General features: G+C 40.1%; 1 protein-coding gene across 1 annotated transcript in view; it reads right to left on the bottom strand.

The window, feature by feature from the left end:
• The window catches only part of LOC128692865 (uncharacterized), a 194851-nt gene that overhangs the window by 139763 nt on the left and 27588 nt on the right, over positions 1–27500 (bottom strand). Inside the window, exon 2 of the mRNA XM_070091949.1 lies at positions 3061–3161. Within this exon, the coding sequence (XP_069948050.1) occupies positions 3061–3161 (101 nt within the window). The remainder of the gene's footprint in view (positions 1–3060; positions 3162–27500) is intronic.

The following is a 27500-nucleotide window of genomic DNA, read 5'->3' as shown; positions in this document are numbered from 1 at the left end:
GATGGGAAGAATAATAGTGGACATAGGAACAGTTATTTGTAGGTTTTCCGTAAATTTTAAATTTGAATTCATTATTACTCTTAATAATTAAAACATCTAGAAAAGGCAATGAGTTATTTTCTTCAAACTCAAGAGTAAAGTTTATAGAATGGGCTAAGCTATTTAATTTTCCAAGGAAATGGTGTATATCTACATTCTTGGGCATAAGACACAAAATATCATCAACATATCTGAACCATTTAGCTCTATTAGGGAGGATTGTGTTAAACAGCCTTGTTTCAAAAAATTCCATGTATAGGTTACTAAGAACAAGTGAAAGAGGATTTCCCATTGCCATACCAAACTTCTGAGTGTAAAACTTATCATTAAATACAAATTTTGCATCAACAATGCAAAGTTTAATAATTTAATAATGCATTACTTTCATTTTTTCTTGAATTTCTCTATTCTTTCACAGTGGTTGTTTTGCATATTCTGAAATCACCTGTTTACTCTGATCTTATTGCATATATATATATATATATATATATATATATATATATATATATATATATATATATATATATATATATATATATATATATATATATATATATATATATATATATATATATATATATATATATATATATATATGTATGTATATGTGAGCATGCATATGCATGTGAGTGCATATATGAATAAGGTTAGAAAAGTGATGCAAGTTTGAAGGCAATTAGTTTAAACGTCTTCACAGTATCAGACAGAAACAAACTTTCACTAGTTACAGAACACTAATGATTAAAACTAGAAGATGATCGGATGAGGTGTTCTTCAGATATAAACGGAAACCTTAATTAGTTAACGGGGGTTTAAAGCTTATCCACTACAAGAGAGCTCTTAAGGCTACACGTAACCATTTTACCACTAGATAAGAATACTTTAATCCTTAAAACAGGTTTAAAGTAAACGCTCAACACACACACACACACACACACACACACACACACACACACACACACACATATATATATATATATATATATATATATATATATATATATTTTGAAAGAAAAACACGTCTCTGTATATATTCTCAATGTAGGAAAAAATCAGGCAGCCACTCTCGTGATACCTAATAAATATACATTCAACTATCAATATAAATTGTAAACATTTAGAGTGGATTTTGTCAATATAACTCCAAGCAAAAGTAAATTGTGTTTAGGGGTGAACAAATAAACATAAACTCTAACATTAGTCGACAGGAGTCGACTAAATTACACCTCTGCAAAACTTACCGCAGTATTGTAACGCAGAGTAATAATTTTGGCTCGTGAATTAATGAATAATGATGGATCAATACTTCGGGAACTGAAGAATTAACATAATTAACAAGAGAGAGAGAGAGAGAGAGAGAGAGAGAGAGAGAGAGAGAGAGAGAGAGAGAGAGAGAGAGAGAGAGAGAGAGAGAGAGAGAGAGAGAGAGAGAGAGAGAGAGAGAGAGAGAGAGAGGACAGGCACAATTTTCACCAAGTAAGCAGTGTAATAAATATTTATACAAAACGACGTATCAAGTTAAAACTATCTCTCTCTCTCTCTCTCTCTCTCTCTCTCTCTCTCTCTCTCTCTCTCTCTCTCTCTCTCTCTCTCTCTCTCTCTCTCTCTCTCTCAGAATAAATACTACGTGGAGTATTTTATTCTCAACGTATATATGCTGAGAGTTTACTGCGATCCTTAGTTCGATCCTCGTGCACTCGATAGGCTGTATCAACTAACCTCTCACAAAGACAGGATAATTTCACCCAGAGATGTGTATCTCTTAGTGTAAATACACTCAAAGTTTACTGTAATCTACATGTTAGGAATTAAGGTGTTCTTGATTGGTGGTAAACATTTTACATGCGTACTTAATAACTCGTTTAGCCGACAGGCTGTGATTAAGTCCCATTAACTAACCAATCTCTCTCATAGGAAGAACCTAGAACACTACAAGGTTATTCGAGAACTTATTCCAGAACATTAGTTAATCTTGGATGATATTGTTTGGGATACCTCGTGCTAGTTTTGTAGCTGAGCTGGAGCTAGCCAGGTGCAGTTTTGAATCTGGCCTGGAACTAGCCAGGAATAGTTTTGAAGCTGAACTGGAACTAGCCAGGTATAGTTTTGAAGCTGAACTGGAACTAGCCAGGTATAGTTTTGAAGCTGGACTGGAACTAGCCAGGTATAGTTTTGAAGCTGGACTGGAACTAGCCAGGTATAGAGTGTTAGGGTTTAATCCCTCAGGCAGCCAGGGAAGCTGAGGTTATTATGGCTCCTTACCTGACAGACTTTCACCAAGCCCAATGGAAAATAGAGTAATTTAAATGGAAACTGCTCTCATGAAGTTTATCTGGGTCTCTCCACTAAGTGATTCAAACAGTCAATTGGCAAAGTTCGTTCTTTTCAGTTGATGGTTTGGTGTAAGAGAGAGAGAGAGAGAGAGAGAGAGAGAGAGAGAGAGAGAGAGAGAGAGAGAGAGAGAGAGAGAGAGAGAGAGAGAGAGAGAGAGAGAGAGAGAGATTATCTCGGGTATCATCTAATTTCTCTTTGAAATGCAGGAAACTTACCTTTGAAGTATCCATCACCACCACCACCATCACCACCACCACCATCCCGACCACCACCATCACCACCACCACCCTGACCACAACCACCACTACCACCATCACCACCACCCCGACCACCATCATTACCACCACCATCACCACCACTACCACCACCATCACAACCACCATTACCATCACCAATACCACCCCCACCACCACTACCACCCCCACCATCACCGCCATCACCCCCACCACCACCATCACCAACATCACTGCCATCACCACCACCTCTGCAACCACCACCAACATCACCACCACCACCACCACCAACATCACCTCCATTAAAGTCACCACCACCACCACCTACAACAATATCGCCGTCATCATCACCGCCACTAGCAACATCACCACCACCACCACAACAACAACAACAACAACAACAACAACAACAACTACTACTACTACTACTACTACTACTACTACTACTACTCACCTTGTAGTTACCCAGGTTCTCCACTACACAAGTCAGTCTGGCTCTACGTCCCGCTGCTACAGTCAAGTTTTGCAGTGGTGTAGCCAACGAGGGTCGAACTTCTGTGGGAGACATAACATAACAATCTTTATCATCATCTTAGTAATGTGTTACGAATGTAATAGCTTCCCATCATATATTTGAGGCTGGACTTAACAGTTTGCTGCATTGACTAAACTGGGTCTTTCTGCCAGTAACCACCTTCCCAGATGGTCACACCGGTTAGTAATAACATGGTGGATAATTAAAAGACTGTTGGGTGTTGGCTCGAATCTCGTCCTTGTTTTAGCAATGTAGCGTAAGCTATGTGCTACATGCTTAAGTGAAATTTGTATAAATACTGATCAATGAAAACCGAGAAATCAGTTGGAAAGAAAATTCACACCCTGGTATAAATAGATGGGTGTAACTATGCTAGTACCACCACGTCTGGTGGGTGTGATGTTACTATGTTAGTACCACCACGTCTGGTGGGTGTGATGTTACTATGTTAGTACCACCACGTCTGGTGGGTGTGATGTTACTATGTTAGTACCACCACGTCTGGTGGGTGTGATGTTACTATGTTAGTACCACCACGTCTGGTGGGTGTATGCCATATGTTAGTACCATCTGTCTGGTGGGGTGTGATGTCCACTATGTTAGTACTTCCCACCACGTCTGGTGGTGTGATGTTACTATTAGTACCACCACGTCTGGTGGGTGTGATGTTACTATGTTAGTACCACCACGTCTGGTGGGTGTGATGTTACTATGTTAGTACCACCACGTCTGGTGGGTGTGATGTTACTATGTTAGTACCACCACGTCTGGTGGGTGTGATGTTACTATGTTAGTACCACCACGTCTGGTGGGGGTGATGTTACTATGTTAGTACCACCACGTCTGGTGGGTGTGATGTTACTATGTTAGTACCACCACGTCTGGTGGGTGTGATGTTACTATGTTAGTACCACCACGTCTGGTTGGGGTGATGTTACTATGCTAGTACCACTACATCTGGTGGGGGTGATGTTACTATGTTAGTACCACCACGTCTGGTGGGGGTGATGTTACTATGCTAGTACCACCACGTCTGGTGGGGGTGATGTTACTATGTTAGTACCACCACGTCTGGTTGGGGTGATGTTACTATGCTAGTACCACCACATCTGGTGGGGGTGATGTTACTATGCTAGTACCACCACGTCTGGTTGGGGTGATGTTACTTTGCTAGTACCACCACGTCTGGTTGGGGTGATGTTACTATGCTAGTACCACCACGTCTGGTGGGGGTGATGTTACTATGATAGTACCACCACATCTGGTGGGGGTGATGTTACTATGATAGTACCACCACATCTGGTGGGGGTGATGTTACTATGATAGTACCACCACGTCTGGTGGGTGTGATGTTACTATGATAGTACCACCACATCTGGTGGGTGTGATGTTACTATGATAGTACCACCACGTCTGGTGGGTGTGATGTTACTATGATAGTACCACCACGTCTGGTGGGTGTGATGTTACTATGATAGTACCACCACGTCTGGTGGGTGTGATGTTACTATGATAGTACCACCACGTCTGGTGGGGGTGATGTTACTATGGTAGTACCACCACGTCTGGTGGGGGTGATGTTACTATGCTAGTACCACCACGTCTGGTGGGGGTGATGTTACTATGATAGTACCACCACGTCTGGTGGGGGTGATGTTACTATGATAGTACCACCACGTATGGTGGGGGTGATGTTACTATGATAGTACCACCACGTCTGGTGGGGGTGATGTTACTATGTTAGTACCACCACATCTGGTGGGGGTGATGTTACTATGTTAGTACCACCACGTCTGGTGGGGGTGATGTTACTATGATAGTACCACCACGTCTGGTGGGGGTGATGTTACTATGATAGTACCACCACGTCTGGTGGGGGTGATGTTACTATGTTAGTACCACCACGTCTGGTGGGGGTGATGTTACTATGCTAGTACCACCACGTCTGGTGGGGGTGATGTTACTATGATAGTACCACCACCTCTGGTGGGGGTGATGTTACTATGATAGTACCACCACGTCTGGTGGGGGTGATGTTACTATGTTAGTACCACCACGTCTGGTGGGGGTGATGTTACTATGTTAGTACCACCACGTCTGGTGGGGGTGATGTTACTATGTTAGTACCACCACGTTTGGTGGGGGTGATGTTACTATGATAGTACCACCACGTCTGGTGGGGGTGATGTTACTATGTTAGTACCACCACGTCTGGTGGGGGTGATGTTACTATGTTAGTACCACCACGTCTGGTGGGTGTGATGTTACTATGATAGTACCACCACATCTGGTGGGGGTGATGTTACTATGATAGTACCACCACGTCTGGTGGGGGTGATGTTACTATGTTAGTACCACCACGTCTGGTGGGTGTGATGTTACTATGATAGTACCACCACGTCTGGTGGGGGTGATGTTACTATGATAGTACCACCACGTCTGGTGGGGGTGATGTTACTATGATAGTACCACCACGTCTGGTGGGGGTGATGTTACTATGATAGTACCACCACGTCTGGTGGGGGTGATGTTACTATGATAGTACCACCACGTCTGGTGGGTGTGATGTTACTATGATAGTACCACCACATCTGGTGGGGGTGATGTTACTATGATAGTACCACCACATCTGGTGGGGGTGATGTTACTATGATAGTACCACCACGTCTGGTGGGGGTGATGTTACTATGATAGTACCACCACGTCTGGTGGGGGTGATGTTACTATGTTAGTACCACCACGTCTGGTGGGTGTGATGTTACTATGATAGTACCACCACGTCTGGTGGGGGTGATGTTACTATGATAGTACCACCACGTCTGGTGGGGGTGATGTTACTATGATAGTACCACCACGTCTGGTGGGTGTGATGTTACTATGATAGTACCACCACGTCTGGTGGGTGTGATGTTACTATGATAGTACCACCACATCTGGTGGGGGTGATGTTACTATGATAGTACCACCACATCTGGTGGGGGTGATGTTACTATGATAGTACCACCACGTCTGGTGGGTGTGATGTTACTATGATAGTACCACCACATCTGGTGGGGGTGATGTTACTATGATAGTACCACCACGTCTGGTGGGGGTGATGTTACTATGATAGTACCACCACGTCTGGGGGAGGAGGTGTTACTATGCTATAACCACCATATCTGGTGTGGTGGTGTTACTATACTAGTACCACCACAGTTGATGGTGGGTTAACTCTGGAGTTACTACCACAGATGCTGCTAGAATAACTGAAGATAATATATCTTTCATACATTTTCCTGGCATGGCATAATAAAATATATAAATATTAGACCTCTTTTGTAAGACCACACACTCATAATGGTTCGTTCATTTTTCATTTTCATTCGTTTTCATCCATAAAATATCCATTCAAAAGACTTGATCAATGGCAGCTTTTGCAAATCTCCCTTGTTCATCGTATGAGATAGCATCGGTAATCTTCTTTATTGGATCCGAGACTTCTACAAGGGATTGCAGTGCTTAATAAAAAAAATAGGAATCCTCTACAGGAAATCTTAATCCACTTTGAGGCAAAGAAATCATCTTCAAGGGATCTCATTCTTCTACTAGGGATCACAGTCCTTTTGAGATGTTAACAATCATCTAATGGGGTTAGCAGCCCTCTAAAGGGATCACAATCCTTTTCAAGGATTATAATATTTGGAAAGGATTGCAATCCTTTATGGGAATCGCAGTCCTTTAAATGGGATCACAATCGTCTAGAGAAAATTTCAATCCTCCAGGAGTATCGCAACTCTCTACAGATTAATATAATCCTCTACAATGGACCACAATTCACAACAGACAATCGCAGTCCACTATAGTGGATCGCAGTTGACCACAGAGAATCACGTTCCATTACAAGGTATTACAACCCACTAAAGGAGATGGTAAGTTCCAAGACCTTCGCTATATTTTTCTATTTACTGGGTAGATAGCAAGCAAATGTGTAAAAGAGATGAGGAATAGGTAGTTTAGGGCGAGATAAATGAGAAACAGAAAACCGAGGCTGAGAAAAATATCTTGAGAATTAATACTCGATGCTAAACAGTTGGTGGATGAATTGTTGAGGGATAGCTAGCTGAAGAATAAATAGCTTAGGAATAGATAAATGAGGAACGGGTAGCTGATATAATAGATAGCTGAGGGATACAGAGTTAAGGGAGAGACAGCTGAAAGAAAGGAAAATGATAAATAAATGAGAGCATTTCTCTCAATGAACGATTTCACAAATGGAAAGATTTCACATGCATTTGTGGACATCATTTCCGATACATATCTCATAACAATACATCTTTTGTGTAAATTCAAATTTAAAACATTATAACTCTTCCTATTAAAAAACAAATAATTATTGCAAACGTCCTGGTTTTGGTTAAAACAAATTCGAACTTCAAACAAGACTTATGTAACTAAGAATTTTCGTGTTACAAACTTTGTACCTTTGGACAAGCATTTGTTTTGTTCTTAGTAGGTACGTTACTGATGCATCTCAGAGTTACTCTGAAACCTTATTAACTCGGCTGATCATTTCCTATAAACCGTAAAACTTTTCACTAAAAATCACTTAAAATTAAATGAGCTTTAACGAGCCAATGTTGAGATAATTGCCGTGATGATAAATATATGCGTGCCATTAATGCCAAATTATCATAAATTACGATGTAATGATTATTTATGTCTTATTTTCAGTTATCAAGTAATTACTCTATATTTTTTTTTAATTATCTGCACCTTAGATGTTTTTAATACAAAATTTATCATTACTGTTAAAACGATTTTGCAATATTGTCATTAATTTTAAATTATTTTAGATTCTTCACGTTGAATTAATTAATATACAGTATTATATCAGGAATGTGCTAATAGGTTGAGGAAAGTCTTTTATTAAAGCCTCAACTTGAGGATATCAAAGTGTGTCTGGGAACCAACGTTTAAGTAAGGTTAAACGAATTTCATGTGAACTGACAATATCAGAGTGGCTCTGGGAACCGACGTTTAAGCAACGTTAAACGAATTTCATGTGAAGGAGAATATCAGAGTGGCTCTGGGAACCGACGTTTAAGCAACGTTAAACGAATTTCATGTGAAGGAGAATATCAGAGTGGCTCTGGGAACCGACGTTTAAGCAACGTTAAACGAATTTCATGTGAAGGAGAATATCAGAGTGGCTCTGGGAACCGACGTTTAAGCAACGTTAAACGAATTTCATGTGAAGGAGAATATCAGAGTGGCTCTGGGAACCGACGTTTAAGCAACGTTAAACGAATTTCATGTGAAGGAGAATATCAGAGTGGCTCTGGGAACCGACGTTTAAGTTTAAATAAAGTTCATTTGAAGGAGAATGTCATTATTATCATTATTATCATTATTATCATTATTATCATTATTATCATTCTTCTCGGTGGAAGACAGCAAATAAGTATTACACACAAATAAGTATTACTGATGGACTTCCCGACACACTAAACGGGAATAGTGAAAATAGTTTCACGATAAGAACCTGCCTTACATGGGCCAGTAGGCCTATTGCAGCATTCCTCCGTTTCATTATATTTTTAAGTATCTGTTCTGTTCCCCATTGCATCATTTGACGGCTATAGTATAAAAAATCATCTTAATTGCTATTGAGAAAGTTATTAATTCTTAAAATATTATTTAAGGATCATCTTGTGTGTGACAAAGCAATGGACGTGTTCTTCTGGATGATGATTTAAATCATTGGTGTACAATGATAGCATTCTGAGGGAACACTTGTTTACATAAAGACAGTTATCCTGCTTATAGTAAAGTCAAAAAGTCCGATAATGATAATAATTATAATAATAATAATAATAATAATAATAATAATAATAATAATAATAATAATAATATAAAAATAATGATTATTCGTATCACTAAACTCATTATTTCGGTCAGATTAATACTACTATACACAAAAATACATATTTCTAATACACTAATTAAAAAACACTTTCAGTCAAATATAATTTTAATTATATATTCCCTTACTGGCCGTTTTTTTCAATTTCCGTTGAATTTCAAGCCACCATTCTACACAAAATTACATTTCCCTGCCGTTCCTTTAGCAAAATCTATTAAGCCTCCATTAACGTTGTGCTTTTAGCCTTCCGTGTCTCACCGAGTCATTAATATTATTTATTGTACGTCGGCTCCTGGTAATGGCCCACTTTTTTTGAATTGTTTCGTTAGATATTTAATTCTGACTAAACATGAAAGTTATTTGCTATTCTCTTGGACCAGCTCAGCTTCTTTTAATTGAAATTTTCTTAGTTTACCGAGAAACTAATGTTTTTGATGTGATTCTGAGACTCAGCAACGAATATATTGCTTGGCACATGGATGCCCTGGGAGGGTGGGATAAATATTTGGAAAACAACTTCTTTATCTGTTGTTCTGTAGTTAATAGTCATGTTTCCTTACATTTTCTTGAGAAATTATGAAGGTGTCTTGGATTTTTGTCATGTGTAATTTAATAAGAGGTTGGCATTCTGGCGGACACAGTAGCAGCCACTTACTCTAATGGCCTGCCACTTAACTGCTTGTGTGGTGGTGACACTGGTGCTAATTGCGGCGGTGGTGTTGTGAAATGCGACGGTGGTGTTGTTAATTGCGACGGTGATGTTAATTGCGACGGTGGTGTTGTTAATTGCGACGGTGGTGTTGTTAATTGCGACGGTGGTGTTGTTAATTGCGACGGTGGTGTTGTTAATTGCGACGGTGGTGTTGTTAATTGCGACGGTGGTGTTGTTAATTGCGTCGGTGGTGTTGTTAAATGCGACGTTGGTGTTAAATGTAGCGATGGTGTTGCTAACTACCCTTTTTATGCATAATACAAACAAACAGACCGCAATAATAACAATAATAAAATCCGTGATAAAAACATTTACATAATTATATTATGCCAATAAGTTTCTTTTAAGATAGCAATTGTATGAATGACAGTGAATGTATTTCCTCTTTTGTTTAATCTACCTCGGTGGGAGACGACCAATGAGTTAAAATTATATGACAGTACTTGCAGACTGTCGTCTGCCAGTCGAGCGTCACTTCACCCATCATTAATAAGTTCCTGAAGGTAAGTGGGATTATATCACACTTACTGGCCCAGTATATCACCTCTTAACATCCACAGTAGTAGTTCATCTGATCTTAATACCTTTGATGTACCAAGCTCCATTTGGAGTTCTAACACCTCTTCCTCGATAATTTCTATGCTTGATCATGTCTCTTGATTTATTCTCTAATCCTTTCCTATTAATAGCCCTTATCTATTTGTATCAACACATCTTTAAGCTCTCTTTGGAGTTAATCGTACACATGTCTGTCTCTTCCTGTTGCTGTATAGTCCTTGTGGCTTAGCGCTTCTTTTTGATTATAATAATAATAATAATAATGTCTCTTCCTGCTAATGTTCTTTCTACTCTCACAATTATCAGCTGTTATTTTATTGTATAATTTCTTGTTATATGCCACCGAATGTAAGTTGGTTGTAATAAACAATTCAAATTATTTTTCAACGTTCCTCCTCAGCCGAAGATAATTATTTCTACGTTCCTAAGCTAACTTCAATGTTGTAAGTAGGTTGATTTAATCTATACATTTCCTATGATCTTGGGGTTATGGATTTTTCCTCTATATGTTGATAACTGATCCATTGGCGCCCAGTCTCATCTACTTATTTTTTTGCTAGTTGCCTCTGCATTTATTTGTCACTTGTGATGAATGGTTTTGAAAACCGACAAGTTGAAGAATTGAGACACTTATGTGTTGCATAAGTGTTTCAATTCTTCAACTTGTCGGTTTTCAAAACCATTCATCACATCTGTCAGACACTGCAACATCATGGGATCTTGGTACAAAGACTTCAACGCTTGCCCAACCTTTGGACGACGACCTACTTACACTAGTGGCAGGTCGCACTGTGATCCCGCCTCCTCCTGCTTCAACTCATCTCACCGCAGTATATAAGCCACCTCTCTGGCCCTGTGCTGCACTTCCTACAAGAGTTATGGACTGAACACATCGATTCCAGGTTGAGGGACTGATTACCTTAAACTTCTATTCTCCATACCCACTTCTACTTTGTATTGGACTGATGAAGCCACTGTGTGGCGAAACGTTTCTTCAATAAAGATTCCCATGTGTTGCATAAGTATTTGTCACTTATTTACACTTCAGGTTAAAGTGAGATCACTACAGTACTTTCATCAGTCAGGGGCCATCCATGCCTTCCGAGCCATTTTTTGGGTATTACTCTCTCTTCGACTCTTCGTATTATCTTTTCTTCCTCAGCTTCATTTCTACTAAAGAGCAAAACGTAAATAAGCAATAATCACTTGTTCCCAAGGACATTTTGTGTTATTTTGGTCTTGTTTGAGCTCAACATGATAAGTAGTATTAACTATACATAAATAGAATAAATAAGCCTTTTACTCAGTGACGCAGTGTGTATGTGTGTGGGGGGGGGCTTTTTAAATTACTTGACCGAGCCATTTTGCGGGCAAAATATTTTAAAATAAAAGGAATACCCTGCGTATTTGTCTTTGATTCACCAGAAAACAAGATACTGTCTCGCCTTCTCAACATACCTCCTTACTTTTGTTGATTCCTTCACAAGCTTCGTAAGGAAGTTTTACTTCATCGAGGCACCTAACTTGTTCCTTTATATCCGTGACTCTCAGTAGGAATTCTAGGAATCTGTTTCTCAGAGATTAAAATTCCCGTCACCGCATAATCGATTATCTGCAGCCTCTGCAATATCCATGTGTGTATTTTTTTTATTTTTAGTGGGACTCTCCGAAATAATTATTCTAGTTATATGGTCTTATTCTTTGCTGTTCTTACCCTTTACGTAGGAACTTGCTATGAAAAGCTTATCAGTAATTATATCAGGTAGTTTAGATACTTTAATTGCGACGAGGTGTGGGGTTCCTTAGGTAACAAAGGTGCCTGAAACCAACATTGAGTTGGAAAGCGACACTAAATGCAAACACTGGGACACCTTTGGTAACGTTTTGTTTCTAGAATTTTGGTCGCTCTTCGGTCACTTTTGAAGTGGGTATTTGTGAGAGTGAGTTGATCCTGACTAGCTTGTGCTACTAGGTCGGATGCCGTGGGAAGATTGAACCTGCCTCGTATAGGCCAGTAGGGCTGTTGCAGTGTTCCTTTCTTTCTTATGTTCTTAAGTGTGTCCAGAAAAATATTCCAGTGCTTAAACGTGTCCAGGAAAATATTCCAGTGCTTAAACGTGTCCAGGAAAATATTCCAGTCCTTAAACGTGTCCAGGAAAATATTCCAGTGCTTAAACGTGTCCAGGAAAACATTCCAGTGTTTGCCTTGACTCTTTCATTTAACTTCTGAGTTTTAGTTGTAATTCCAACTGTGTTTGTATACATAGTTTAATGTATATTCTTAACAGGCTATCACATGTTTGATTTCTTGGAGGTTAAAGATTATATTCATGGTGGGTAACAAGTACTTATCTACATAAACTCAAAATACGTCTTTTTTTTTAAGAGAGGTGTTTAAAATATTGTAAAATAAATGGGGGCTTGTAACTGCAAAACTTCCTAGTCAAAACACGCACTCATTGGTAACTCCTTAGGATTTAACCTAAACAAGCTTCAGACACGCTTGACAAAGGGCGAGTTTCTTCTTTTTCTGCTTTACTCGTCTAGTTTTTGCATCTTTCGTCTTCAAACCTTCTTGATTAAACGTCGATACAGAAAGCTCGCATCAAATCTTAGTCATGTCTTTTCCACATCAATTATATCCTGGTATTATGATTTGTAAATCAAACAGTGGTTTTTACGAGACTTATCACGCCTACTTGTGTGAGCGTGGGTGGATGCTGGTGGATGTAGGCGTGGGTATATGCTGGTGGATAAGGGTGTGGGTGGATACTGGTGGATAAGGGCGTGGGTGGATGTTGGAAGCAAGTGGGTGTGGTCGTGGGTGGATACTAGTGTGTGTGTGGGCCTGGGTGGATTCTGGTGGGTGTGGTTGTGAGTAGAAACTGTTGGGTTTAGTCATGGGTGGGAACTGGTATGTATGTATGTGTGTGTGTGTGTGTGTGTGGGCGTGTGGATGGATGTTGGTGGGTGTGGGCGTGTAGTAGTGCGTGCGGGGGTCGCTCTGAGTGTATCGCGGGCGGGAATAATCTTGCTTAATACATTAGGGTCGACACCCGCTCCGAGACACGCTCCCCAACCCGCCCTCTTAATGGAGATGTAAATCTGCATATTGAGCGTGTAGTCTGCTCTCTCTCTCTCTCTTTCTCTCTCTCTCTCTCTCTCTCTCTCTCTACCTCTCTCACTTGCTCTACCGTGTCACAAAGCAATGATTAGTTTATAGGAAGTAAAATGGCTTCCCCTGCACCTACGATGGATGAATGGATAAATGGATTTATCTATAGGAAGATGGATGGATGAGTGGATTTATCAACAGAGAGATGGATGAATGGGTGGAATTACCAAGAGATAGGTGGGTGAATTGCGGGATTTATCGGTAGACAGATTGAAGGATGGTTGATTTATCAAAAAAACAGATGGATGAATGGATGGATCAATCAATAAACAGATGGATGAATGGATGAGGGTATCAATTAATAAATGGGTGAATGTATGGAATCGTCATTACATAGATGAATGAATGGATGGAGTTATGAATAGATAGATGGACGAATGGATGGATTTATATATAGATAGATGGATGAATTGATGGTTTTATCGATATAGAGATGGACAAATGAATGGATTTATCAAGAGATGGATGAATGGACGAATCTACCAATAGGTGGGTTTAACAATAGACAGATGGATGAATGAATTGGTTTGAAAAAGACAGATGGATGCATAGATGTATTTATCACTATATATATATATATATATATATATATATATATATATATATATATATATATATATATATATATATATATATATATATATATATATATATATATATATATATATATATATGTATGGTTAAAAATAGAATCTAAGACACATGTCCAACATTCGGGTATCTCTACTGTCGGCTGAAACTCTTTTGCATACGCAGTTGGATTCTTCAGTCAAAAACAGAGGCAGCAGGGGAAGTAACGAAGTGAAAATGAAAGAATCAGTCCATCAACCTTGGAGAAATTCTCGCCCTTTAATTTTTGTTATTGGTCCCCGTCCACTGCGGCGACATCAAGACGTTTACGCCTCAACTAGACTACTTTACTATGCTTCACTTTCACATTGATCCAGATTATGGAACTGAATACTTCTACAGGCTGAGGGACTGACCTCCTTCTTCCAGACCATGAAGCTGAACACTTCTTCAGTCTGAGGGACTGACCTCCTCAAAACCTATTTCTCCAAGGTTGATGGACTGACTTCGGTACTTCGCCTGGTGCCTCTGTATTTGACTGAAGAAGCCTACTGTTTAGGTGATATGTTTCAATTAATAGTGAAGATACTCTACTGTCCCACATGTGTCTTACTCTTCAATAGACAGATGGATGGATTGGATATATCGATAGATAGATGGATGACCTGAAAGGGTGACACAACGTTGCGGACCTAAGCTTTATGGAAGAGCTGGACAGAGAAGCTGGACAAAATTCATTAGTCCCAGACAGAACCAATTCTTCGCTTCTTCTTCGGTCGTTTCATTCCACTACATAAATTTCCTCATCTCATTCTCTTCACCAGTTTTCGTTCTTTCCACATTTTTATTCTTGTTTCAAATTTGTTCGTCATTTGTTTTCAATTTTTCTCCAGCTTCGACTCGTCCGTCGTCTATTCCCCCCCCATCCATAAACTTTTCTCTTTACAACTTTTTTTTTTGCTCTCTGTTTGCTCTCTGTTTGCTCTCTGTTTGCTCTCTGTTTGCTCTCTGTTTGGCTCTCTGTTTATGTTTTTTTTCGGTCTCAATGCATTAACTCAACATTTGATTATATATATATATGGTGGAACAGAATTCTTCCTCCGTATGCCATGCATGTTGTTAGAGGCGACTAAAATGCCGGGAACAAGGGGCTAGTAACCCCTTCTCCTGTATATATTACAAAATGTAAAAGGAGAAACTTCCGTTTTTCCTTTTGGGCCACCCTGCCTCGGCGGGGATATATATATATATATATATATATATATATATATATATATATATATATATATATATATATATATATATATATATATATATATACATATATATATATATATATATATATATATATATATATATATATATATACATATATATATATATATATATATATATATATATATATATATATATATATATATATATATATATATATATATATATATATATATATATATATATATATATATATATATATATATATATATATATACATAAATAGTATACGATACCGACAAGATGAAAAATTAGACATGTGTGCAACATCTGTATTGATAAAGCCATCCAGTGGCTTTATCAATACAAATTATAGGACATAATGGAAGACAGAAGAACTATATGCAAAAGATGAGGTAATCAGTCCCTCAGTCTTGGAATTGGTGTGAAGAGCACCGTAGTGGTGAAGATTCTGGAGCACAGGCAAGAAGGCTGGCGCTTATATACTGGCGTCAGGTGGAAAGGGGAACGGGTAGCAGACGAGGACATAGTCACTGGTAGGCGGGATTCTCCAGTGGAAGTAGATGTGTGTGTGTGTGTGTGAGTGTGTGTGTGTGTACTCACCTAGTTGTGGTTGCAGGGGTTGATTCACAGCTCCTGGCCCCGCCTTTTCACTAGCCGCTACTCAGTCACTCTTCCCGCTCCATGAGCTTTATCATACCTCTTCTTAAAGCTATGTACGGATCCTGCCTCCACTACATTACTTTCCACTCTAACACCTCGCCACGTACCATGACTCGTTGCTTTGTTCCTGACAGGTATTCCCTGATCCATTGTAGTGCCTTCTCTGTTATCCCTGCTTGGTCCTCCAGTTTTTGCACTAATCTCTTGTGTGGAACTGTGTCAAACGCCTTCTTAAAGTCCAAGAAAACACAATCTACCCACCCCTCTCTCTCTTGTCTTACTGCCGTCACTCTGTCATAGAACTCCAGTAGGTTTGTGACGCAGGATTTCCCGTCCCTGAAACCGAGCTTATTCCTTTCTATGTGCGTGTGTGTGTGTGTGTGTGTGTGTGTGTGTGTGTGTGTGTGTGTGTGTGTGTGTGTGTGTGGATGCTAATTCATCTCTCACCAGGGTCCTCTTCAGCAAAAAACTTTTCACAATGCAATATTAAGCTGTTCAAACGAGAACTTGATGACAGTGTATCTATATTTGTTTTGTTTTCGTTTGGTTTGTTGCTTGACGCTAACTCTTTAACAAACACTAGTTTGGGTGATAGCATCATGTTTTGTACAGGCTTTAATCATTAGTATCTTGTCAAGGTGGTGACCTCTAAGTCACGAGAGAGAATTTGGATTTATTCTCGTGCAGAAAAAAGTCATGAGATAAATCTTTTTTCCTGTTTATTCTCAGAAATATATGTACCCTACCTTCACTGGATACATAGTGCTGAAAGTTAGTGACTGATGTGCCTGCGCTCATTTCCTGTCTTGTTTTAGTAAATGTTAGAGTGCAGGCGTAGGCAGGGAATTAGGTTATGAGGTGAAGCAAGCCGCTGAAGCTGATGTATCAGAGACATGGAACAAAACTCTCACTCTTCTATGTTGTTGCCACCAGTCGTGTGGCTTATGCACTGTACCATCAAGAACTATCTTCAACCTTAACTTCCCTCTAACTCTCCCTCCCACCCCATATTTTCCTCCCGGATTTCCCTCCCACACACCGTACCACCTTCCGTAACATCCTCTCTAATGCCGTCCATAAACTCCTGTGATATTATCTGATATATATATTTTTGTTATATAAATATATTATTGTTTCGTAAAATTATATAACAATTATAATTGTTATTTGCCTGTAATTATTATTATTAATGTTATTATTATTATTATTATTATTATTATTATTATTATTATTATTATTATTATTATTATTATTATTATTATCCATATTGTTGTTGTTGATGTTGTTAATTGCTGCTATTATTGTTATTGTTGCAGTTGCTGTTACAACTGCTCCTACTGCTGCAAATTAGCGTAGTCATCGATGGATCGTAGATTGGTACCTTTCTTGCTCTGTGGTATCTGATTGGCCCGTATGTTGGCGCCTTTGTTGCTGTGTGGAATCTGCCTGGTCCGTAGGTTGGTGCCTTTGTTATCCAGGGAGAATTGCAGCTCACACGAGCAATATTGGCAAGGAATTGGCGAAGCAAGATTGCTGGAGCTTAGAGATTTTAACAGCGTTTGGAAGTGCGAGGATTAGTGATGTAAAAGAGAGAGAGAGAGAGAGAGAGAGAGAGAGAGAGAGAGAGAGAGAGAGAGAGAGAGAGAGAGAGAGAGAGAGAGAGAGAGAGAGAGAGAAGGAAAACAGACATATGGCATGTAGACAGGCAGACAGACAGGCAAGCAGGCAGACGGAAAATCAGACAGAGAAACAGACAAATAGACAGACAGACCGACAGGCATACAGACGGGCAGACAGAAGACAGACAGACAGAAAGACAGACAGACAGACAGACAGACAGACAGACAGACAGACAGACAGGCATGCAAGCGGATAGACCGGCAGGAAGGCAATAAGGCAGTAGGCAAGCAGACAGTCAGGCTGGGAGGCAGGCAGGCAGGCAGGCAGGCAGGCAGGCAGGCCGACAGGCAGGCAGGCAGGCCGACAGGCAGGCAGGCAGGCAGGCAGGCAGGCAATCAGGCAGGCAGGCAGGCTGGCATTCAGACAGAGAGTAAGGATGGCAGGCATTGAGAGAGTGAGGTTGGCAGGCAGGCAGGCATACGGATAGACAGAACGATCTGCGGTAGTGACATTCTGGGGATTATAATAATGTCTTGCTTACTTATAACCAACCTTAAATTTACTCTGCTGTTGGTTCCTCTTATTGGTGAAATATAAACATCAGTAATTTTGATAGCAATTTTGAGGTAAATGATGTCAGTTCAACACTCACTTCAACTTCGGAGAGATGTTTTTACTATTGTAGCTAGCTGGCCCAGTGGCTAACGTGTCGGTCTGGGGTTTCAAGACCCTCTGATCGTGGGTTCTATCCCCGCCAGTGGTATGGTTTGTTTGCAATCTTGCAATCATGTCATTACGATTTCGTGCGTCTGGACCAACTTAAGTTGACCGAAAAATGAGATTCCACTGCAACATGTGCTGAATGAACTACGTGAGTTGAGAACCTCATTAAATATATACAGCACATTATGATATATGGGTCAGTCATGGGCAGTATCACTATGGCAGTAGTGTTATCAGAGACATTACTTCATCAGACACTCATTCTTCAGCTAATTTGAATTTTAACACACTTTCTAGTGTGTTAAAATGAAGTCAACTAACTCCAGCATTAGGCAGGAAGTAATGGGGGTTGGGTGGGGGAGGGGGTTCAGCAGGAAGATCAAACCAGGAGTAAATTCGAAGGAAATGAGTGAAGCAATGAGTTGAAAATGAAAGAAGCAGGGATGATAATGTGAGTAAGACTGAATTCTATTCTGAAAGTAAGTAGTAATGAAGTGTTCGATTTGCTGGTATATTTGTTCAGTGTAAATGTAAATTACTGAGCGGTAAATAAGGATTGGCAGAGAGCATACGAAGTGGCTTTGCACATAATGGGAATTTGAACAATAGTGCAAGAATGAAAAGAAAATAAGTCATTGGATTATACCAGGTTTAGTGCATGACAGAAATATTACTGAACCGGTGACGGGAAAGCGAGAAAGACTGATTGCAGAGATGAACGTGGATTTACGATAGGAAGGGGATGAGGAAGAGGAAATATTTGTTGCATATGTGGACATAAAAAAAAAGGCATGGGATAGGCTGGATATTAAAGCAATGTAACTGGGACTGTAAATGTGTGTAATTAACAGTAAGCTATCAGAGGTTATGTAGAGTTTTTAGAGCGAGAATAAATCTGAGCTTAGGAAATATCAGAAAGAAAAAAATAATTATTAGCAAAATGTAAGCAAGAGGAGTGTTGTGGGATGTTACAGTGATTGACTGACAAAACAAGTTACTGCCAGAGTTTAAGCATGAGGTATGGTATAATAAGAAATAACGATTCTTAAATAAAGAGGGGAATTTTCACAGTTTGCTGATGACACAGTAGTGTTGGGAGAGTGAGAGTTAAAAGTTGCAGAAGATAGTGTTCAATTGTTATTATTATAATTTTTATTGTTATTATTATTACATTTTTTATTATGATGATGATTATTATAATTTTTATTATGATTATTATTATTATAATAATAATAATAATTATTATTATTATTATTATTATTATTATTATTATTTTATTATCATTATTATAATTATTGTTATTATTATTATTATTATTATTACTATTATTATTATTATTATTATTATTATTATTATTATTATTATTATTATTATTATTATTATTATTATTATTGTTATTATTATTATTATTATTAAAATTTTTATTATAATAATTATCATGGATATTATTTCCATATTTACAGTAAAGCGCTGAACTCAAGAATATGAGAAAATAACGATATGGAAAGTGAAGATAAACAAGCTAAAGGAAGGAGATTAAGTGTAAGTAATATGAATTAAAAATTAAGTATTATATTGAAAATAAAGAGTACGAACGCATTTAGGTACGTGTGACTGCATGTGTTACCTGATGAGACTATAAAATATGTGGGATAAATCGCATTATATGTTTTAGAAAACTAAGTAATAGAAGTGTTGAGGATAGAGCGGATAGATATAAATTTGTCAGTTCAGGAAAATAGGACAATAGAGGCAGTAGAAATACTTGTCTGAGATTAATGAGTTACGTGAATATTACGAAGAGTATTAGTGGTATAATTCAAAGAGAGAAAGAGAGGGTTGTGGGAGAGTATTGTCGTGTTGAATGAGGGAGACTTGGGAGCGATTAGCAGTGCTTGAGTTTCTGAGGTGAGAAGTATAGTTCCTGAACTGTGAAGGACGTGTTAGTAAGTTGTGCTGCGGGAGTTTATCAGTGCATGATCATGTCTGCCATAATCTGTTTGTTGATCATCTAGAGAGAGAAGGCTATGACGCGAATGATGATTATTGTGTTTTCTTACTTTGGTCCTCCTGCTGGATCAAGGAAAATATAAACCAATATATTTACTAATTAACTGTAAGCTCTACACATATTTCTGCAAATGTTACAGTTTAATTTAGACTGTCTCATCGACCTCCCGCTTTACTGACGCACCATTATTACCTTTTCTTACTTAAGTCTTTATTGAGAAATTCCTCCTTCACTATTCACGAAGGTTACGTGGAATGTTATGTATAGTGAGAATGATAATGTGCTGAATAATGTGCCCGATAATGTACTGGATAATGTCATGGATAATGTATTGGAAAATGAGCTGAATAACGTACTGGACAAAATACCAAATAATTTATTGGATAATGCGTTGGATAACATGCCGGAAAATATGTCATAAAAAGTGTCCAATATTTTACTCCTAATGTTAGTAACATAATCATGTTGCCAAGGTAACATCCCGCTCCTGATGTATCAGTGCAATTACTCTGCTTGACCAGGTCACCTAATAGCTGTCAGAGGAAGAATTACAGGTTCTCCAGGTCTCGCGATACTATAGACAAGTCTTAGCGGTATTAAACAGGTAGTTTTCTCCACTTTTACAAGGAATCGTGACCTTAGGCTATTTTTAAAGGTTTGGAACCCATATTCTGGTGGTCTTGAAGCGGGTGTAACTAGCCTCTGGTACCGAGACTAGCTCGGTAAACTACGTATGTCAGGAACTTAGCCACTCCACATACGCGTCTATTTGCTATGAAACTAATAGAACTCTGCTATTTCTATTACTATTACTCCTGCTACTGTGACTACTATAGCTGCAAATGTGACTAATAGTAATATTACTACTACTATTGCTGCTGCTGCTTCTACTACTAGTACTACGACTATTGAAACTAGTACTACTACTATTAAGACTACTACTACTACTACTACTACTAATATTGGTGTTACTATTGAGACTACTACTAGTGATAATGATATTATTACTGTATTACTACTAGTACTGCTAATACTACTGATGCTATTATTACTACAACAACTTCTGCTCTTACTACTTCTACAATTATTACTATTTCTTGTACAAATAACAACAACAACAACAACAAATAATAATAATAATAATAATAATAATAATAATAATAATAATAATAATAATAATAATAATAATAATAATAATAATAATGATGATGATGATGAGAATACGAAATAAATTATTGTAAATCTTATCGCATAACAATCCATAATGTAGAACGTAACTACACTGCAAGAACGAGAACTACGTTAGCCCGTGTTCGCGCAGTGAATAAATCAAACTTGGGTAGGAGACATGCAACGATGTTTCAGGGCGTCCTTAATCGAAACAACTGTGATTTGGTAATGGTCCAGGAGGGACCGAAACGTCTTTGAAGACTCCTAACGAATTAGTTGTGAATTGTTCCAGCCACGATACTGAAGGTTAGTTGTAACTTGTTTCAATCATGGTGGTGTTGAATTAGCTGTGAATTGTTGTAGCCACGGTACTGCAGATTAGTTGTAAATCGTTACAGCTACGGTATTGTGTGTATTAAATTGCTGCAGTCAAGGTATTGTGAATCAACTGTGCGCTGTTGCAGCCACGGTATTATGGTACAGCTGTGACTTGTTGCAGCCACGGTATTATGGGACAGCTGTGACTTGTTGCAGTCACGGTATTATAGGACAGCTGTGACTTGTTGCAGCCACGGTATTATAGGACAGCTGTGACTTGTTGCAGCCACGGTATTATGGGACAGCTGTGACTTGTTGCAGCCACGGTATTATAGGACAGCTGTGACTTGTTGCAGCCACGGTATTATAGGACAGCTGTGACTTGTTGCAGCCACGGTATTATGGGACAGCTGTGACTTGTTGCAGCCACGGTATTATGGAACAGATGAAAGCCAGTTTTAAAGTAATATTAACTGAATCTACTTGTGAATTATGAATATTGTAAAAGCATACAAAAAATACTAGAAAGTGTGTAAGAGAATAGAAAATAGATGATATAGCTAGAAGTACTGAATGGCAGTTTTACAAATCTATTTACATTTTTGTTGTTCCATTTTTTTCGTTATCTGTTGGTTTTCTTAATGTTCTTCTAATAATTTATATTTTCTTATACAATGTTGCATTTCCTTAGTTTATCTGGCATAACATTTGAAGGCAACATGTGAGTCACGAGATATTGACATACAAGTACTTAATGCTAAATTCCAGCACCTTCGATTCCAGTTACTAAATTTAAGAGCATTTACTCCAGTATCTAAATTCCGTATATCTACGTCCAGTAACTTAATTTCGGAATTATATTCTAAGTTACTAAATTACAGTACTCTAAGTCCAGTACTTTCAGTCCAGTAATCTCAGTCCAGTACTCTCAATCCAGTACTCTCAATCTAGTAATCTTATTCCAGTACTCTCAGTCCAGTAATCTCAGTCCAGTACTCTCCATCCAGTAATCTCAGTTAAGCACTCTCCATCCAATAATCTCTGTCCAGTTAACTCCATCCAGTACTCTCAGTCCAGTACTCCCAGTCTAGTACTCTCAGTTCAGTACTCTCAGTCAAGTACTCTTAGCCCAGTAATCTCAGTCAGGTACTCTCAGTCCAGTACTCTCAGTCCAGTAATCTCAGTCCAGTAATCTCAGTCCAGTACTCTCAGTCCAGTACTTTCAGTCCAGTAATCTCAGTCCAGTACTCTCCATCCAATAATCTCAGTCCAGTACTCTCAGTTCAGTACTTTCAGCCCAGTAATCTCAGTCCAGTACTCTCCATCCAGTAATCTCAGTCCAGTACTCTCAGTCCAGTACTTTCAGTCCAGTAATCTCAGTCCAGTACTCTCAGTTCAGTAATCTCAGTCCACTACTCTCAGTCCAGTACTTTCAGTCCAGTAATCTCAGTCCAGTAATCTCAGTCCAGTACTCTCAGTCCAGTACTCTCAGTGCAGTTCTCTCAGTCCAGTCCTCTCAGTCCAGTCCTCTCAGTCCAGTACTCTCAGTCCAGTCCTCTCAGTCCAGTAGTCTCAGTCCAGTCCTCTCAGTCCAGTACTCTCATTTCAGTTACCAAATACAGACAATAGACTTTTCGTTTACAAATTTTGACATAGTTTGAGGAAGGTGATGTGAGGACGCAGCTGACACTAAGTAAGCTGTACTGCCGACGGGACAACCAGTTAGACTGTTCGAAGCCTTGAGGGTAACTTGATAACCCTCACGCTTAGTTGCTACCTAGTAAACACTGAGACAATGTTGCAAGTTAGCATTCTGCAACACACACTGCAGCTATTGCACAGATGGACATGTTGAAACAAATGATTTGTGAGGAACAAGATATATATATATATATATATATATATATATATATATATATATATATATATATATATATATATATATATATATATATATATATATATATATATATATGTACATATAATGTGTTAAATCAACATCTTCCGCCGCCTACCACCCGCTCTCTCACTCTCCACACTTACGCTCACCACCTACTCTTCTTACACACACACACACGGAGGTGGTGGGCGGAAGAGTGGGTGGAGGGTGAGAGCGGGTGGTGGGCGGAAGAGTGTGTGGAGAGTGAGGGGGGGTGGTGGACGGAAGAGTGGGTGGAGGGTGAGAGCGGGCGGTGGACGGAAGAGTGGGTGGAGGGTGAGAGTGGGTGGTGGACGGAAGAGTGGGTCGAGGGTGAGAGCGGGTGGTGGACGGAAGAGTGGGTGGAGGGCGAGAATGGGTGGTGGGCGGAAGAGTGGGTGGAGGGTGAGAGTGGGTGGTGGACAGAAGAGTGGGTGGAGAGTGAGAGCGGGTGGTGGACGGAAGAGTGGGTGGAGGGTGAGAGCGGGTGGTGGACGGAAGAGTGGGTGGAGGGTGAGAGCGGGTGGTGGATGGAAGAGTGGGTGGAGGGTGAGAGCGGGTGGTGGATGGAAGAGTGGGTGGAGGGTGAGAGCGGGTGGTGGATGGAAGAGTGGGTGGAGGGTGAGAGTGGGTGAAGGTGTTGATATAACAGGATCTGGGTAAAGTTGGAAGCCAGGATAAAAGCCCTTTTGCATCAGTGGCTGTTTTGATGGGAGGAAGGGAAGAGGCCAAGAGGAATGGAGAGAGAAGGCCAAGAGGGAGGGAGGAAGGAAGGGAAGGCGCTAAAAGGGAGGGAAGGAGAGAGGGACCAAAGGGACAAGCAGAGAGGAAAAGACGTCAATAGACAGAAGGAAAAGAAGCTGGGGAATGGAACGGTATAAAGGAAAATGCGGAGAAAGGGTTAAGCCCGACAGGTTGGAATGATGGAAGAGTCGAGGTGAGTGATGAAGGAATTGAGGGGGAAGAGACCAAAATGTTTATAGGCAGAGGAAGGGTGACGGAGAGGAAAAGAGACATGGGCAGGAGCAGAAAGAAGGGGAATCAATCTGGCAAAGGCAGAGGGATGGAGCAGAAAGGTGAAATAACTAAGGGTAGAAGGAAGGAGAATCTGTTCAGCAGAGTTAGAGGTGAAGAGTAGCAGGAAGAGAAAGGAGAGAGGAATTGACGTAGTCATCCGTGAGAAGAAGATTTAGGAGGGAGGAAATATAGAGGCCCGCTGGTAAAGAGGAAGGGAAGGAAGCAGTAATTTGTAAAACAGATGAATGGAGGCAGAAAGCGTACATATGTATGTATGGTTTTGTGTGTGTGTTTGAGTGTGTATGTGTGTGTTTGAGTGTGTGTGTGTGTTTGAGTGTGTGTGTGTGTGTTTGAGTGTGTGTGTGTATGTGTGTGTGTGTGTGCGTGTGTGCGTGTGTGTGTGTTTGAGTGTGTACTCACCTCACCTATTTGTGGTTGCAGGGGTCGAGTCTTAGCTCCTGGCCCCGCCTCTTCACCGGTTGCTACTGGGCCCTCTCTCTCCCCTCTCCATGAGCTTTATCAAACCTCGTCTTAAAACTGTGTATGGTTCCTGCCTCCACTACGTCATTTTCTAGGCTATTCCACTGCCTGACAACTCTATGACTGAAGAAATACTTCCTAATATCTCTCTGACTCATTTGTGTCTTCAGCTTCCAATTGTGGCCTCTTGTTTCTGTGTCCCCTCCTTGGAACATCCTGTCTTTGTCCACCTTGTCTATTCCACGCGGAATTTTATATGTCATTATCATGTCTCCCCTGACCCTCCTGTCCTCCAGTGTCGTCAGGCCGATTTCAATAATCTTTCTTCATAGGGCATTCCCCTTAACTCTGGAACTAGCCTTGTCGCAAACCTTTGTACCTTCTCTAGTTTCTTGACGTGCTTTATCAAGTGCGGGTTCCAAACAAGTGCTGCATACTCCAGTATGGGCCTGACATACACGGTGTACAGTGTCTTGAACGATTCCTTACTAAGGTATCGGAATGCTGTTCTCAGGTTTGCCAGGCGCCCATACGCTGCAGCAGTTATCTGACTGATGTGTGCTTCCGGAGACATGCTCGGTGTTATACTCACCCCAAGATCTTTCTCCTTGAGTGAGGTTTGCAGTCTTTGGCCACCTAGCCTATACTCTGTCTGTGGTCTTCTGTGCCCTTTCCCTATCTTCATGACTTTGCATTTGGCAGGATTAAATTCGAGAAGCCATTTGCTGGACCAGGTGTCCAGTCTGTCCAGGTCTCTTTGTAGTCCTGCCTGGTCCTCATCTGATTTAATTCTCCTCATTAACTTCACATCATCTGCAAACAGGGACACTTCTGAGTCTAACCCTTCCATCATGTAGTTCATATATACCAAAAACAGCACTGGTCCTAGGACCGACCCCTGTGGGACCCCGCTCGTCACAGGTGCCCACTGTGATACATCATTACGTACCATGACTCGTTGTTGCCTCCCTGTCAGGTATTCTCTGATCCATTGCAGTGCCCTTCCTGTTATATGCGCCTGATGCTCTAGCTTCTGCACTAATCTCTTGTGAGGAACTGTGTCAAAGGCCTTCTTGCAGTCCAAGAAGATGCAATCAACCCACCCCTCTCTCTCGTGTCTTACTTCTGTTATTTTATCATAAAACTCCAGAAGGTTTGTGACACAGGATTTGCCTTCCATGAATCCGTTGGCATTTATACTCTTGTTCCGTTCCAGGTGCTCCACCACTCTCCTCCTGATAATTTTCTCCATAACTTTCCATACTATACACGTCAATGACACAGGTCTATAGTTTAGTGCCTCTTTTCTGTCTCCTTTTTTAATAATGGGAGCTACATTTGCTGTCTTCCATACCTCAGGTAGTTGCCCAGTTTCCAGGGACGTGTTGAAGATTGTGGTAAGTGGCACGCACAACATATCTGCTCCCTCTCTAAAGATCCACGGGGAGATGTTGTCCGGTCCCATTGCCTTTGAGGTATCGATGTCCCTTAGCAGTTTCTTCACCTCCTCCTCATCTGTATGTATGTCGTCCAACACTTGTTGGTGTATTCCTTGCTGGTGTCCCCATCTGGTCTTTCCCCCCAGAGTCCTTCCTGTCTCTACTGTAAATACTTCATTAAATCTCGTGTTGAGCTCCTCACATACCTCTTGATCGTTTCTTGTGAGTTCTCCACCTTCTTTCCTCAGCCTTATCACCTGGTCCTTGACTGTTGTCTTCCTCCTAATGTGGCTATACAGCAGTTTCGGGTCAGATTTGACTTTCGATGCTATGTCGTTTACATACTGTCGCTGGGCCTCCCTCCTTATCTGTGCATACTCGTTTCTGGCTCTTCTACTAATCTCCTTGTTTTCCTGGGTCCTATGCCTCCTGTACCTTTTCCATTCTCTGTTGCACTTAGTTTTTGCCTCCCTACACCTTCGGGTAAACCAAGGACTCGTTTTGGTCTTCCTATTATTTCTGTTTCCCTTGGGAACAAACCTTTCCTCTGCCTCCTTGCACTTTGTTGCCACATATTCCATCATCTCGTTTACTGATTTTCCTACCATTTCTCTGTCCCACTGAACCTCCTGCAGGAAGTTTCTTATACCTGTGTAGTCCCCCCTTTTATAGATTGGCCTGTCCCCTTCAGTTCCTGTTACCTTCTCCACTTGTAACTCTACTATATAATCAAAACTCAGAACCACGTGTGTGTGTGTGTGTGTGTGTGTGTGTGTGTGTGTGTGTGTGTGTGTGTGTGTGTGTGTGTGTGTGTGTGTGTGTGTGTGTGTGTGTGTGTGTGTGT

Source organism: Cherax quadricarinatus, chromosome 38 (assembly GCF_038502225.1).
Source record: "Cherax quadricarinatus isolate ZL_2023a chromosome 38, ASM3850222v1, whole genome shotgun sequence".
Taxonomy (NCBI): domain Eukaryota; kingdom Metazoa; phylum Arthropoda; class Malacostraca; order Decapoda; family Parastacidae; genus Cherax; species Cherax quadricarinatus.
The sequence above is the reverse complement of the archived record's forward strand: the minus strand, read 5'-3'. Positions and strand labels throughout refer to the sequence as shown.